The following is a 16,439-nucleotide window of genomic DNA, read 5'->3' on the forward strand; positions in this document are numbered from 1 at the left end:
CAAAACGACGCTGCGTCGCTCGCAAGCAGTGTAGACAGTGCAAATAAAAAATAAAGCAATGGAACTGTTTTTGACGCTGATGCTCGCTCGCGTCGCATGCAGTGTGGACACGGTGTAATGGAGAATAAATAACCTTTATGCCTGGTCAGGAAAAAAAACAACAAAAAACAAAACAAAAGCACTATTAATTACTGAATATTTTAGGGTTAAACCAAACATATGCTTGTTAGGTTTTAGTAGTATGCAGATCAGATGTTACCTTGATGCCAGGGAAAGTGACAGCAGAGGAAGCATAGGATCCAATCATCAGAGCAATGAAGGTTGACCTCAGGTCACCAAACATGTTGGGCAGCTAAGGAGAGAGCAGTCATAACTAATCAGCTCATTTAAAATGGCATCTTCTTTTTAACTCTATTTACATCTTTTTTTCCATATCTTTTTATAATGTGTGGATTGGATTTGCACTGTCAGGAGGCACTGACAGCCCCAGATTAAATGGATAACACTCAACAACAAACAAACACAGCATGTTTTTCTCTCAGCAGCATATGAGCATCCGTCCAAGCTCAAAAACAAAAAACAAGTCATGTCACTTTATTTTGGGTAGTCTAGTTCTGAAACTGATCAGATTGTCCTTTTTTCTTTATCTTTTGTAACAGTGGATGCTCACCAAAACGTATAGCTTTAAACCTTATGAAGCTGTAAACGAGAAGAGCTAGAGAAAGTGTTGTGCTGATGGATTCATTCTACAGGTCTGTCAACCTTCAGCTGCCAAACGGCTACAAAAATTACATCAATTACGCACAGCAGTAGATACATAACTTCATTTTTGTTCTGTGGACAGCAGTTCGGTTGCACACTAATATTTGCTATCATACTTTCTCCTCACACAACCAACTTAACCCTAGAACACACCACTCACTGTGAAATAATACAGGAAATAGCATACATGTGGATTATCATGTCTGTGACATCTGCATATATGTACGTCTTCCCCTCAGCTCTGTGATGTATGTCAGATTGAAGGTTTTTTCTTCCTGTAAGGTAACCATCAAGATGATTCAAAGTACAATATACAGGGGGTAGAAAAAAATCAAACTTGAAATCAACAGTAGTAATTATTATTACAAAGTTAGCATTGCAACAGAGTCTCCTCCAGTCCTTTTTCTTATTGTTAGGATCTGTCCACTCCCCCATCCACACAGATGCTGTGCTCACCACAGGGTAGATGCTTGTTAACCAGCCATCTGAACCTTCTCACCCCACTCCCTGCACTAATTGGAGGAAAGGTCAGCTACAAAACTCACTACCCCCCACCCCCAACCTGGCATCCAAAATAACAAGGCTGCACAAATTCCTCCCCTTTTTTCCCAATGGCACTCAACCAAAAGAATCTATTTTTGATCCATTCCATAGAATGATTTGCAGACAGGAACAGGGTGTAAGATGTCCCACCTTTGGTCCAGTTAGTGGGAGACTTCAGAAAAGACACAAATCGCCATCTCGACAGATTTGGTGTCATAATAACAAATGGCAGCCTCCTCCATGTGTGAGTAAGTAAGAGCAGATTCAGATTTTGCCACTACTGTTCTGTCGTGTTAGTTTCTACTGTGTGATGACGTGTTCAGGAGGAACTGCACTAATAACTGGTTGATAAGAATTTGTGAGCTTCAAAATAAATGTATTAGAGTGAAGGCTCTCCAAAAATATGTTTGGTACAGTAGGTTGTGAAGTGTTATTTTTGTTATAAAAATAAAATAAAAAAGCACATATAATAGGTATTGTTTGAAACTTTTTGATTTTGCTATTTAGATCACAGATATTAAGTTCAGATACAAATGAGGATGGATAAATCTTTGTGGATAAGTCACTCTTCAACCTTCCTGTTATTCTCTTCTTTGGCATCCCCCCCTAAAATACTCTCTGGCTTTGTTGTTCACACTACAACCTCCTTGGAATTACTTCCTGTATATCTGGCCTAGGAATCCATCAGGCCTGTAGTAACAGACCTAACAGACCCCAGCTCTCCTGTCTGTGCTTCTCACTTCTGAGGTATAGTAAGTGAGTACATCATTTTTAATTTTAATCAAATGTTAGTTCCAGGGGACTTTGTGTCTTGTCTGCCCTTTTCTGTTTCATTAGTCTTGGACTTTACTAACTCCTAACTACTTCTATTAGTCTTCTAATCTTCTAAATCACTAACATAACTTTGCTCAGTGGGATCACTGGGGAAAACAATAAAACTGAGAGAAACCATCTGCCTTGGTTGTTTTCTCACTGAATGTTGTTTTGTTTTGTTACTGCGTATCTATGGAGACATATCATACCTCACTGACCGCCAACAGTTTGTACAAATAAGGGACCACAAGTCTAGGTGTTTCACTGGGTGTCCCCCAGGGGTCAGTCTTGGGACCACCCCTCTTCATCATCTACCTCCTCCCCCTTGGCACAATCCTCCGTCATCATGGGATCCATTTCTGTTGTTATGCTGATGACACACAGGTTTACATCTCCTCCCAACCCACCACCGCCATCCCTCCCACCTCCCTCATCACCTGCCTCCAAGACATCCGGAGCTACATGAGCAAGTTTCAAGTTTATTCATACATAGCCATTTAAAATAAACGTATATACAATTGTGACCATTCACAACAGCTCAGCTCGGTAACACTTGACATCACCTCAGTCAAGATGGCAGCCGAGAGGCAGACACAGAGTTTGGCAGGTCCTGTGGATTTGCCCCAAAAGCCATACAAATACAAAAAAAGACCTTGGATTTTGACACTAACGTGTCTGTCTATTATCTTTGCAACTTTATACCTTCTTCTGAGCTTGACCTGTCCAAGAAAAGGGGATGATTTGACCTTGTTTCCAGCCAAGTGGAGCCAACATGTTCTGTACACAAGAGTACTGGATCATGGCCATGCTAGGCCACCTCCAGGTAAAGATGAACAATCAATTACAACTAGTCCCTCTATGGGAATTGTTCATCTCTTGATGATACTGCTCCTGGCTGGTGATGTTGAAGTAAACCCTGGACCTCAGCTTCTTTGTTCAAATTGTTTGGATGTGCCACAACCACGACAAATTGGGCTACCACCACTGCTACCTGGGCTACAGCCACGGCTAGCAGGTCTTCCACCACTGCTAACTGGGCCTCTATCACCGTTGCCTGGGCTTCTACCACAGCTAGCAGGCCTTCCACCACCACTAGCTGGGCTTCCACCACACCAGACCAGGCTCCCACCACAACCAGCTGGGCTTCCACCACAGCTAGCAGGCCTTCCACCACCACTAGCTGGGCTACCACCACACCAGACCAGGCTCCCACCACAACCAGCTGGGCTTCCACCACTGCTAGCTGAGTTAAAGCTACACCAGACTGGACTGCTAACTGGGCTCCCACCACAGCTGGCAGGCCTTCCAACCCAGTTAGTAGGCCTTCCATCACTGCTAACTGGCCTTCTACCACATCCAGCTGAGCTACCACCACGGCTGGCTGGGCTTCCACCACAGCTGGCTGGGCTTCTACCACATCCAGCTGAGCTATCACCACGGCTGGCTGGGCTTCCACCACTGCATACTGGGCTTCCACCACAGCTGGCTGGGCTTCCACCACATCCAGCTGGGCTTCCACCACATCCGGCTGGGCTTCCACCACATCCGGCTGGGCTTCCACCACTGCATACTGGGCTTCTACCACATCCAGCTGAGCTTCCACCACTGCATACTGGGCTTCCACCACAGCTGGCTGGGCTTCCACCACTGCTACAGCCAAACCAGGCTGGACTGCAAACTGGGCCTCCATCACAACTAGCAGGGCTTCCAAAAGAGCTAACTGGCCCTTTACCACCATTAGCTGGGCTACTACTACCTCAAGATCCACAAGCCTCTTTATCAAGTACGTCAAATACAACACAGACATTACCACCTGGGACTGTTAGGTTGAGTGAGTTGTCTCCGACTACCATAACATACACTGTCTGTCCCACCAAGTACACTGGCGATACCGCTGTGCGTTGTAATCCCGCAGTGAAGAGACAGAAGTTATTCAAAACTTTTCAAACTGTCAACCATGCGAAAGTTCTGTGGGACCCGAAGCTGAAGCCAAGGGGGCTATTCGGTGGACAATTTAACATCAGGAGCATTACTCCAAAAAGCAATCAGCTAATTCATCTCCTCTCCGACTCAAACATAGATTTTCTCTGTTTGACCGAGACGTGGTTGAAACAGTCTACTCCCGCAAGTGTATTTACAGTACCTGGATATCAGTGTTTTAGACGAGACAGACCTGATGGAAGGGGAGGGGGGGTACTTTTTTATGTAAGAGAGGGCATTAAATGTGAACGTGTGATTTTTAAAGCGGGTAGCACTTTGGAATATGTTGGGATAAAAATAATTTTGTCTAAACAAATGTCTTTTAACATTATAGGTGTCTATAGGCCTCCCTCTGCAGATGACACTTTTTATGATCAACTTGCAGAAGTCTTGAAAGAGTGCAATCACAATCAAGAACTACTGCTAATGGGGGATTTTAATGTGAATTGGGAGGATAAGTTCAAGAGGAAAAAACTAAAAATGATTACCGAAAAATTCCACCTAGAACAACTCGTAAAAGGCCCAACTAGGATTGCAAAATGCTCAAGTACACAAATTGATCTGATATTTACAAACAAACCAGAAAGAATAACGAAAAATTATAATCTAATCACCGGCCTGTCTGACCATAATTTAACCTTGTGTGCTAGAAAATTGTCTAAAAATAGATTTAGGAATACAGCTAATAAAACAAAAATCTGCCAGTGCATACCAAGAGCTAAACAAGAGGAATTTGCAAGCGAAATTAACAGTCTGAATTGGGACGATATATTATCCTCTGATGATCTGAATTATGGGTGTAACACTTTGACTAACAAAATTAATTCTGTGAAAGAGAGATTTAGTGTGAGTGTTAAAACTAAACTTAAAAACAAAAATAATTTACCCTGGTTCAACAAGGATCTATGGAAGCTGATGAAAACTAGAGATGCTGCACTGAGGCAGGCAATTAAAACCAGAAGAGAAACTGATATGCTGGTTTATAAAGGTCTGAGAAACAAAGTTATCCGAGAACTAAGATTAGCTAAATCCCGTTTTTATGTCAATATTTTAAATGAGGCAAGAGGCAACATGAAATTGATATGGGAAAATATAGACAATCTCACAAGGAGGAAACCTAAATCTGCAGGCGATCTTATGTTAAAAGTAAAGGGAGACTTAATTGAAGATAATCGTGCTGTTGCCTCCGTTCTTAATAATTTCTTTCTTGAATCTGTATGTGAACTTGGGAAAAAATTTCCAATAACAAAGCTGGATATTGCCCCATTAGATACAACAGCCCCAGTCTTTGAACTGGTACAAACAAATGTGTCACAAGTGCAGAAAATCATCAGCTCTCTGAAAAGTTCTAAAGCTAGAGATGCCTTTCATTTTGACACTAAGTTTGTTAAGTTGCATAAGGATAATCTATCTTGTCCCATTGCTCATTTGATTAATTTGTCCTTTAAACGTAGTCTTTTTCCTGAGGACTGGAAATGTGCCATTGTCACACCTGTTTTTAAATCTGGAGACCGCCTTGAAGCTAGTAACTATCGTCCTATAAGCATATTGCCAGTATTTTCAAAAGTTGCTGAGAAGGTTGTCTATGAGCAACTGACATCATTTCTTAACACCAGCAACTTTGGTCTAAATCGCATGCAATTTGGCTTTAGAGCCAATCATTCCACTGAGACTGCCTCCTTACATTTAATAGAGCAAATTAAATCACGGCTTGATAAAGGAGGAGTAGTTGGTGCTGTATTTTTAGACTTGCGTAAAGCATTTGATACAGTGAACCACAGTGTCTTAATATCAAAACTCTCTAAATTTAACTTTTCTCCTAGTGTTCTAGCTTGGATGTCGTCATATTTATCAAACAGGAGGCAATGTGTCAAAGTTTGTAATGCACAGTCCAGTTACATGAAATGCACTATGGGGGTTCCACAAGGATCGGTATTAGGTCCTTTATTGTTTAGTCTTTACATTAATGATCTTGCTGAACAATGTGATGATGTCAATCTGCAGATGTACGCAGATGATACTGTTGTACATGTACATGCTAAAACAACTGACTTGGCAGCTGCTAAGCTAACAACTGCACTGGAGAAAATCACTCTTCGGCTTGATCAATCATGTTTGAGTTTAAATGTAAACAAAACAAAATGCATGTTTTTTTCTAAAACTTTGGTTCAACTCCCTGATGTTGAGGTCCTCGTCAAAGGTGAACGGATTGACATAGTTACTGAATTGAAATATCTTGGCATGACTCTAGACCCAAATTTAAAGTTTAAGAAACATGTCAAAAAAATGGCTACAATTATAAAATATAATCTACTTAATTTTAAATACATCAGAAACTGTCTTTCTCTGGATGCAGCCAAGATATTTATGCACGCAATGATCCTGTCCCATATGTCATACTGAATCACCTGCTGGGGGCAGGCTGGTGACTCTACTCTGAAACCTTTGGAGTCTTTATATAAACAAACTTTAAAAACATTAGACAAAAAGCCAATTCGCTACCATCATTGCCATTGTGTGACTTTGTTCACACTCGCTCGTTAAGCTCCATCAGGTCCACTAGGATATCCTCAATACTGGATTGCACTATACCATTTCGCCGCACTGTAACTGGGCAATCAGCTTTTTCTGTAAGAGCCACAAAACAGTGGAATACCTTACCTGATACTGTTAGGAGCAGTAGCTCTCTCAGAGTCTTTAAAGGCAACCTGAAAAATCTGTTAAAAGCTGCTCAGCTCTGTAACCATTAACTTGGGCTCTCTTCTGGGTGTGTGTATGTGGGATAAGGGATGGGTGCGTGGGTGGGGGGCGTGTCAGGGTGGGGGGATTGCACGCAGATGATTGCAGCCATGTTGTTTTAAATTGTTTTCTAAATAATCTGTGTATTTTTCTTGGTATTGTATTACTTGTTACTGTATTTCTTTTTTATTGTGAACTTTCAAGGGACTGCAGATGCAAATTAGCTTAAAGCTATAATCTGGTACAGTGCATCAGATGGCAACATTTATGTTTTAACTGTACACTGTCCCTTTTTAAATAAAATTGAATTGAGAATTGACAATGTGGTACCGTTGGAAACATGAGAAAAGTAAACATTACAATACATACAATCAAACACAAATACATCCAATCATTCATCCAATCATCCCAATATCTCCATCATGTAGCAAGGGTATATTATAAATAAGTAGACAGTAAATTTACTTTTAGATTTCTTTTAAAAATGGAGAGAGAACACAGCGTCTTTATGTCGTCATCAAGTCTGTTCCAGATCTGAGGCCCTGCAGGCAACACTGCTAACCTGCTAACTAACCCTGCTAACTAACCCTGCAGGCAACACTGCTAGCCTGCTAACTAACCCTGCAGGCAACACTGCTAACCTGCTAACTAACCCTGCTAACTAACCCTGCAGGCAACACTGCTAACCTGCTAACTAACCCTGCTAACTAACCCTGCAGGCAACACTGCTAACCTGCTAAATAACCCTGCTAACTAACCCTGCTAACTAACCCTAACCCTGCAGGCAACACTGCTAACCTGCTAACTAACCCTGCTAACTAACCCTAACCCTGCAGGCAACCCTTCTAACTAACCCTGTTAACTAACCCTAACCCTGCAGGCAACCCTGCTAACTAACCCTGCTTACTAACCCTAACCCTGCAGGCAACACTGCTAACTAACCCTGCTAACTAACCCTAACCCTGCAGGCAACCCTGCTAACTAACCCTGCTAACTAACCCTAACCCTGCAGGCAACCCTGCTAACTAACCCTGCTAACTAACCCTAACCCTGCTAACTAACCCTAACCCTGCAGGCAACCCTGCTAACTAACCCTGCTAACTAACCCTGCTAACTAACCCTAACCCTGCAGGCAACACTGCTAACCTGCTAACTAACCCTGCTAACTAACCCTAACCCTGCAGGCAACACTGCTAACCTGCTAACTAACCCTGCTAACTAACCCTGCTAACCAACCCTGCTAACTAACCCTGCTAACTAACCCTAACCCTGCAGGCAACCCTGCTAACTAACCCTGCTAACTAACCCTAACCCTGCTAACTAACCCTAACCCTGCAGGCAACCCTGCTAACTAACCCTGCTAACTAACCCTGCTAACTAACCCTAACCCTGCAGGCAACACTGCTAACCTGCTAACTAACCCTAACCCTGCAGGCAACACTGCTAACCTGCTAACTAACCCTGCTAACTAAACCTGCTAACCAACCCTGCTAACTAACCCTGCTAACTAACCCTAACCCTGCAGGCAACACTGCTAACCCTGCTAACTAACCTTGCTAACTAACCTGCTAACTAACCCTGCTAACTAACCCTAGCCCTGCAGGCAACACTGCTAACCCTGCTAAGTAACCTGCTAACTAACCCTGCTAACTAACCCTGCTAACTAACCCTAACCCCGCAGGCAACACTGCTAACCTGCTAACTAACCTGCTAACTAACCCTGCTAACTAACCCTAACCCTGCAGGCAACACTGCTAACCTGCTAACTAACCCTGCTAACTAACCTGCTAACTAACCCTGCTAACTAACCCTGCAGGCAACACTGCTAACCTGCTAACTAACCCTGCTAACTAACCCCAACCCTGCAGGCAACACTGCTAACCTGCTAACTAACCCTGCTAACTAACCCTGCAAGCAACCCTCGTACCAGTGCAACGTAAACGCCGTTGTTTGCCTGTTATGAGGTGTTTGTTCCTGGTCTGGTGTTGGTGCTGGGGGTGGCAGATAGGAAGCAGGAACTTCCTAAAGCTGAACGGCAACAAAACTGAGTCCCTGCTCATTGCCTCCAAATCCACACTCACCAAATCTCAACACACCCCAGTCCAACCCATCTTCAAGTCAAAAGCCTCGGCGTCATCCTAGCCAGCACCCTCTCACATGTACCTCACATTCAAAACATCACCCAGACTGCCTTCTTGTCTGCCCTTTGTGTGGGGAAGGTGAAGGCCCATGAACCTGAAGGTCAGTGGTTCCAACTCTAGTTCCTCCTGTGTCCACCAAAGTGTCATTGGGCAAGACACTGAATCCCCCGGTTGCTCCCGGTTGTCAGGCCAGCGCCGTTTTACTGCAGCTCCCCCGACAACCGGTGTGTGAATGTGTGTGTGTGTGTGTGTGTGTGTGTGTGTATGTGTTTGTGTGTGTGTGTGTGTGTGTGATTGTCTACAGTGTAAAGCGCTTTGGGGCTGTAGGAGTACAGCTGGAAAGCGCTATATAAGTGTAAGCCATTTACCATTTCTTCCACCTCCGCTACATCTCCAGATTACGCCCATCACTGTCACAATCCAGCACCAAAATCCTGGTTCATGCCTTTGTCCCCTCCCGCATCAACGCCCTCCTCACCGGACTCCCCATTAAACTCAATGACTCATAAGTCAGCTGACCACATCAGCCCTGTTCTCATCCAACTCCACTGGCTCCCGATACAACACCGCATCCACTAAAAAAACCTCCTCCTCCCTTACAAAACTCTCCACCATCTTGCCCCCACTGACCTCTCCAACCTTTTTTTTTTTTACCTTGTCTGCACACATATTAATGGTTAATACCATGCTGGTAAAGACCTAAGGCATATACAGTGGGGAGAACAAGTATTTGATACACTGCCGATTTTGCAGGTTTTCCCACTTGCAAAGCATTTAGAAGTCTGTAATTTTTATCATAGGTACTCTTCAACTGTGAGTGACAGAATCTGTAAAAAAAATCCAGAAATTCACATTGTATGATTTTTAAGTAATTAATTTGCATTTTATTGCATGACATAAGTATTTGATCACCTGTCAACCAGTAAGACTTCCGGCTCTCACAGACCTGTTAGTTCTTCTTTAAGAAGCCCTCCTGTTCTCCACTTATTACCTGTATTAACTGCACCTGTTTGAACTCGTTACCTGTATAAAATACACCTGTCCACACACTCCATCAAACAAACTCCAACCTCTCCACAATGACCAAGACCAGAGAGCTGTGTAAGGACATCAGGGATAAAATTGTAGACCTGCACAAGGCTGGGATGGGCTACAGGACAATAGGCAAGCAGCTTGGTGAGAAGGCAACAACTGTTGGCACAATTATTAGAAAATGGAAGAAGTTCAAGATGACGGTCAATCTCCCTCGGTCTGGGGCTCTATGCAAAATCTCACCTCGTGGGGCATCAATGATCATGAGGAAGGTGAGGGATCAGCCCAGAACTACACGGCAGGACCTGGTCAATGACCTGAAGAGAGCTGGGACCACAGTCTCAAAGAAAACCATTAGTAACACACTACGCCGTCATGGATTAAAATCCTGCAGCGCACGCAAGGTCCCCCTGCTCAAGCCAGTGCATGTCAAGGCCCGTCTGAAGTTTGCCAATGACCATCTGGATGATCCAGAGGAGGAATGGGAGAAGGTCATGTGGTCTGATGAGACTAAAATAGAGCTTTTTGGTCTAAACTCCATTCGCCGTGTTTGGAGGAAGAAGAAGGATGAGTACAACCCCAAGAACACCATCCCAACCGTGAAGCATGGAGGTGGAAACATCATTCTTTGGGGATTCTTTTCTGCAAAGGGGACAGGACGACTGCACCGTATTGAGGGGAGGATGGATGGGGCCATGTATCGCGAGATCTTGGCCAACAACCTCCTTCCCTCAGTAAGAGCATTGAAGATGGGTCGTGGCTGGGTCTTCCAGCATGAATACGACCCGAAACACACAGCCAGGGCAACTAAGGAGTGGCTCCGTAAGAAGCATTTCAAGGTCCTGGAGTGGCCTAGCCAGTCTCCAGACCTGAACCCAATAGAAAATCTTTGGAGGGAGCTGAAAGTCCGTATTGCCCAGCGACAGCCCCGAAACCTGAAGGATCTGGAGAAGATCTGTATGGAGGAGTGGGCCAAAATCCCTGCTGCAGTGTGTGCAAACCTGGTCAAGAACTACAGGAAACGTCTGATCTCTGTAATTGCAAACAAAGGTTTCTGTACCAAATATTAAGTTCTGTTTTTCTGATGTATCAAATACTTATGTCATGCAATAAAATGCAAATTAATTACTTAAAAGTCATACAATGTGATTTTCAGAATTTTTTTTTTAGATTCCATCACTCACAGTTGAAGAGTACCTATGATAAAAATTACAGACTTCTACATGCTTTTCAAGTGGGAAAACCTGCAAAATCGGCAGTGTATCAAATACTTGTATATAGATATATATACGCGGGAGGGGGGTGACATCCGCTGCTAAACCAGGAAGCAGGAACACACGGAGGCCTCACGTCGATCACTGGAAATCTGCAACAAAAACCACAAATGAAACACAAAACCGACACGGAGCCGACCAAAACACGAGCAGCAATCGACCCAAATCTGGAGATCCAATCACAGTCTGAGCTAAGCTACCGCTAACTAACCCCAAAAACTACAGAGCAAGCATGCAGGTGAACAAGCCAATGTGTATGTCTATATGTGTGTGTGCGTGTATGTATGTACTGTATAAGTCTGTGTGGTTATGTGTATGTGAGTGTGTGTATGTATGTACTGTATATGTCTGTGTGGCTATGTGTGTGTTTATGTATGTACTGGATATGTCTGTGTGGTTATGTGTATGTGTGTATGTACTGTATATGTCTGTGTGGCTATGTGTGTGTGTATGTGTGTGTGTGTGTATGTATGTACTGTATATGTCTGTGTGGCTATGTGTGTGTGTATTTGTGTATGTATGTACTGTATATGTCTGTGTGGTTATGTGTGTGTGTATGTGTGTATGTATGTACTGTATATGTGTGTGTGGCTATATGTGTGTGTATGTATGTACTGTATATGTCTGTGTGGTTATGTGTATGTGAGTGTGTGTGTGTGTGTGTGTGTGTGTGTGTGTGTGTATGTATATGTCTATGTCTGTGTGTGTGTGTGTGTGTGTGTGTGTGTGTATGTAGGTACTGTATATGTCTGTGTGGCTATGTGTGTGTGTGTGTGTGTGTGTGTGTATGTATGTACTGTATATGTCTGTGTGGTTATGTGTATGTGAGTGTGTGTGTGTGTGTGTGTGTGTGTGTGTGTGTGTGTGTGTGTGTGTGTGTGTGTCTGTGTGGCTATGTGTGTATGTATGTACTGTATATGTCTGTGTGGTTATGTGTATGTGAGTGTGTGTGTGTATGTATGTATATGTCTGTGTGGCTATGTGTGTGTATGTATATGTCTGTGTGGTTATGTGTATGTGATTGTGTATGTATATGTATGTGTGTATGTGAGTGTGTGTGTGTATGTGTATGTATATGTCTGTGTGGCTATGTGTGTTCGTGTATGTATATGTCTGTGTGGTTATGTGTATGTGATTGTGTATGTATATGTCTGTGTGTGTGTGTGTGTGTGTGTGTGTGTGTATGTATATGAGTGGCTGTGTGTGTGTGTGTGTGTGTGTGTGTGTGTGTGTGTGTGTGTGTGTGTGTGTGTGTGTGTGTGTGGCTATGTGTGTTCGTGTATGTATATATCTGTGTGGCTATGTGTGTTCGTGTATGTATATGTCTGTGTGGTTATGTGTATGTGATTGTGTATGTATATGTCTGTGTGTGTGTGTGTGTGTGTGTGTGTGTGTGTGTGTGTGTGTGTGGCTATGTGTTTGTATGTTCAGTGTGTGTGTATATGTATATGAGTGGCTGTGTGTGTGTGTGTGTGTGTGTGTGTGTGTGTGTGTGTGGCTATGTGTTTGTATGTTCAGTGTGTGTGTATATGTATATGAGTGGCTGTGTGTGTGTGTGTGTGTGTGTGTGTACAGGACTGTCTCAGAAAATTAGAATATTGTGATAAAGTTCTTTATTTTCTGCAGCTGCATGAAACTTAATACTGCAACATAGCAAATGTGTGCAACATTATTTGTCATGAACAGAGGTGGAAAAAGTACAAAAATATTGTACTTAAGTAAAAGTACACATTTTCTGCTTGAAAATTACTTAAGTAAAAATAAAAAGTACCCATTAAGAACATTACTTAAGTAAAAGTATAAAAGTACCTCAACTTAAATATAATAAAGTACCAAAAGTACATGGTGTAAAATGTACTTAAGTACAAAAGTAAAAAGTACAAAGTACAAAGTACAAAATTCAAAGTACAAAATTATTTTCAAAAGGATTGCAAAGAAATGAAGAATCCAAGAATTTGCTTACCGGTACAACTCTAAATAATGGTGATATTATTCTGACCCCTTTAGCGTTTGTTTCCATTACCCCATTTTAATTTCTCCCTTTGCTCATCACTGCTGCTGTACCCCATTGGCCCCGCTGACAGGTCCACCCCCAGCCTGTAGTATGCAGTGACAACATTAAGCAACCCCAGCTGATAAAGGATGAGACTTTTGAACTTTTAAATGCCAAAACCACCTTAGAAGGGGTGGAATCAAAGAATGGTGCGCATGGACACGCGTCGGCTGCCGCTCAAGGCTGATTGATGGTTCCGCGTTACACCAACGCAGGGCCCGTACCCTACGGCGAGGCTCTGCGTCGATTTAACGCAGAACCATAATTCAGGCTTCAGTCCTCATCGGTACTCGACGCGACGGCGGTTCCTTCGGCCTTCCGGCCCGCCTCTGCGGCGCAACTCCCCCGGGAGCTGCGGCTCCTTCTCGGTATATTCACGCGCCCCCCTTCCTTCCCGTCCGCCTTATGGTTCCGCGTTAAATCGACGCACACCTTACGCTGTAGGCTACGGGTGTGCGTCGCCGCAGACCCTACGCCGTAGCTCTGTGCCGGTGTAACGCAGAACCATAAATCAGCCCCCGCTGTGCTGTTCTTTAATTTGTAGCGAGTAACGACGTGTCCAATTTTAAATATAGCGGATTAAAAGTACGATTTTTTCCTTGAAAATGTAACGAAGTAAAAGTAAAAGTACAGAAAAATGAAAGTATCAATAAAAGTACAAATTCTCAAAAATCTTACTTAAGTACAATAACGAAGTACTTGTACTTCGTTACTTTACACCACTGGTCATGAAGTTAGCTTATGGGAAAGTTCATTGTTCATTTTTAGAATTTCCATCAGAAAGTTGTGTGAACACCACTGAAGTGAATAAATCTGCTCACTAGATATCTTTGTGTTTCTTTACGGATGATGTCCTGTTTCCAGAGCATGTCATGTGTAAATACTGAACATTTTGTAGTCTGTGTAAGGCTTCCTTACGGTCAGAGAGGTGAAGGTCATGCACATGCCTCCAAACCCATTTAACGCCAGTGCGAAGAAGATCAGCATAGACAGATCTGCAAGAGGAAGTACAATTTACAGTCAAATGTGACAACTTCCACATGTACTGTCTGATAGAGTGAAGCGTTACTGCAGTCAATTACAACAGTTACTTGACCAAGGACAGCATATAAAGCACTACTGCTCTGAGTGAGCGGACAGCTTTCTCAAAGAGCTGAATACCGGATGACATGGACAAAGGTACATACTATAAGGATCTCTGGCACCATATGCGATGAGAAGGCAGGAGAGAGCAAAGCAGGCACTAGAACACAAATACACAAAGTAATGTTAATGAATAAGAAGGGAGACCTTTGTGATATCAGAATAACAGTGTAGTTAAAAATAACTCCAGCTTTCTTCCTCCAACTTCACCTTCCTAGAAGCCGTAACTTTCGTGGCCCGTATTTATCCATGACAATACCCAAGGGCAGAGTTATGGCTGACAGCAGAAAGGAGCCCACAGTGAACGCCAGGTTAAGCATCTCATCCTGGTCCTTGCAGATGGGCCAGTTGTTGATCAGTAGGTACTCCTCTTTGCTTTCATCCCCAGAGATGGACGCATTGGAGATGTTGAGACTGGAACTGTTCCCTGTGTACAGAAAAAGAGAAGAGATTCAACGGCTGATTTTTACTTGACAAAGAAAATACTTGTTCTGTACGCAGCATTTCCATTTGGGGACACAATATGAAGAACCCATGCAATAGGAGCTACCTCTTTTCTTACCGTCCACCAACACCAATTGTTGGGACATGCTCTCTATGTTTCAGTGCCATCTAAAATGAATAAAGGCACATTTTTAATATTGGTTCTTGGATCCTATATTTCTACACTAACCCCTACTTCCATCCTTTAACCGTATCACCCACAACAAGCTGACCTGTTGCTGAAAAGCTAAGAAACTCATTAAAGGTCAAGTAAACTGTCCAGTGGTAAAATAACATTATACAGAGTAAACAAGCACCAGAAATAGACATATATGAACCTTGATAGAGGGGAACTTTCTGTAACAGTTTCGCTCCCTCCACTGACTCACTAGAAAAACACAGTCCACTTCAATCCATGTGGACTCTATTTCTGTCCTTGTGCTCTATTGGCCTGTTGTCTACATCCAACTCTGTTAGAATCAACAAAAAGACAACCCCAAAAAAGAGGGCCGACATAGGAAAATAGACCATTGCTCACCTTGACATTTTCTATTGTCAAAAAGGCCAAAAAATACACAAACAGCAGTTTCCATGTGCTTTAAAATGGAGAGGGGAGGAGGGAATGATAAAATACTTCATCATCTGAGTGTTTTCTTTCTTTCAGTCCTCCAGGCATGTTACTTAAAATCTGCTCCCTATATGTGCTCTTACAGGGAGTGGGACGGTTATTTTAACCTTGCTGATTCAGCTTTAGGTCACAATGGACTGGGAAGGAAATGGCATGCATGTGTATCCTGAAGTAGAAAACTGGTTTGTGGCTGTGAAATTGTAAGTGAGTGAAAGATCACATGGCTGAATGAGCATCTTATGACAACAGTATTGTTCCAGTTGTGATACATAAGTGACAAAAAGGAGATTATATGCACTACTTGGACTGCACTACACGGAGGAATTAGTCTTATATTCCACACAAGGATACAGAAATATATAGTGCGTGATCCTTTGAAAGTAGAGCTGCACATTAACTCCGTGAGCTGATGATCCAGGGCTCTGCAACATCCACTAATGGCGCTTTTCCTGACCTCAACCATTACAGGCCCATTTCCAATCTCCCCTTCATCTCCAAAACTCTCGAAAGGTCGTTGCCACACAATTACAGTCCCACCTCAAATCAAATAATTACCACGAACCCTTCCAATCCGGTTTCCGCCCCAATCACAGCACTGAAACAGCCCTGCTTAAAATCACTGACGACCTCCTTGGTGCAGCCGACTCTGGACTACTCCCCCTCCTCATCCTCCTGGACCTCAGCGCAGCCTTCCACACCATCTCTCACCCAATACTCCTGGACCGCCTGGCTGGCATTGGGATCATTGGTGTTGCACTCTCCTGGTTCTCATCATACCTCACTGACCGTCAACATTCTGTACAATTAAAGAACCACAAATCTGGGTGCACAGGTGTCACACTGGGTGT

The 16,439-nt window shown here is 43.2% G+C and overlaps 1 protein-coding gene across 4 annotated transcripts in view; it reads right to left on the bottom strand.

Moving 5' to 3' along the window:
• LOC133441394 (large neutral amino acids transporter small subunit 4-like) overlaps positions 1 to 16,439 on the bottom strand; it is a 71,512-nt gene that overhangs the window by 11,775 nt on the left and 43,298 nt on the right. For 3 of the 4 annotated variants that reach the window (XM_061718633.1, XM_061718632.1, XM_061718631.1), the window contains exons 3-6: positions 14,691 to 14,907; positions 14,525 to 14,580; positions 14,256 to 14,332; positions 260 to 352 (exon numbers count right to left, since the gene is read on the bottom strand). In XM_061718633.1, coding sequence (XP_061574617.1) covers positions 260 to 352; positions 14,256 to 14,332; positions 14,525 to 14,580; positions 14,691 to 14,907 — 443 coding nt within the window. The remainder of the gene's footprint in view (positions 1 to 259; positions 353 to 14,255; positions 14,333 to 14,524; positions 14,581 to 14,690; positions 14,908 to 16,439) is intronic. The other variant, XM_061718634.1, reaches the window with a different exon arrangement.

This window comes from Cololabis saira, chromosome 4 (genome assembly GCF_033807715.1).
Source record: "Cololabis saira isolate AMF1-May2022 chromosome 4, fColSai1.1, whole genome shotgun sequence".
NCBI lineage: Eukaryota > Metazoa > Chordata > Actinopteri > Beloniformes > Belonidae > Cololabis > Cololabis saira.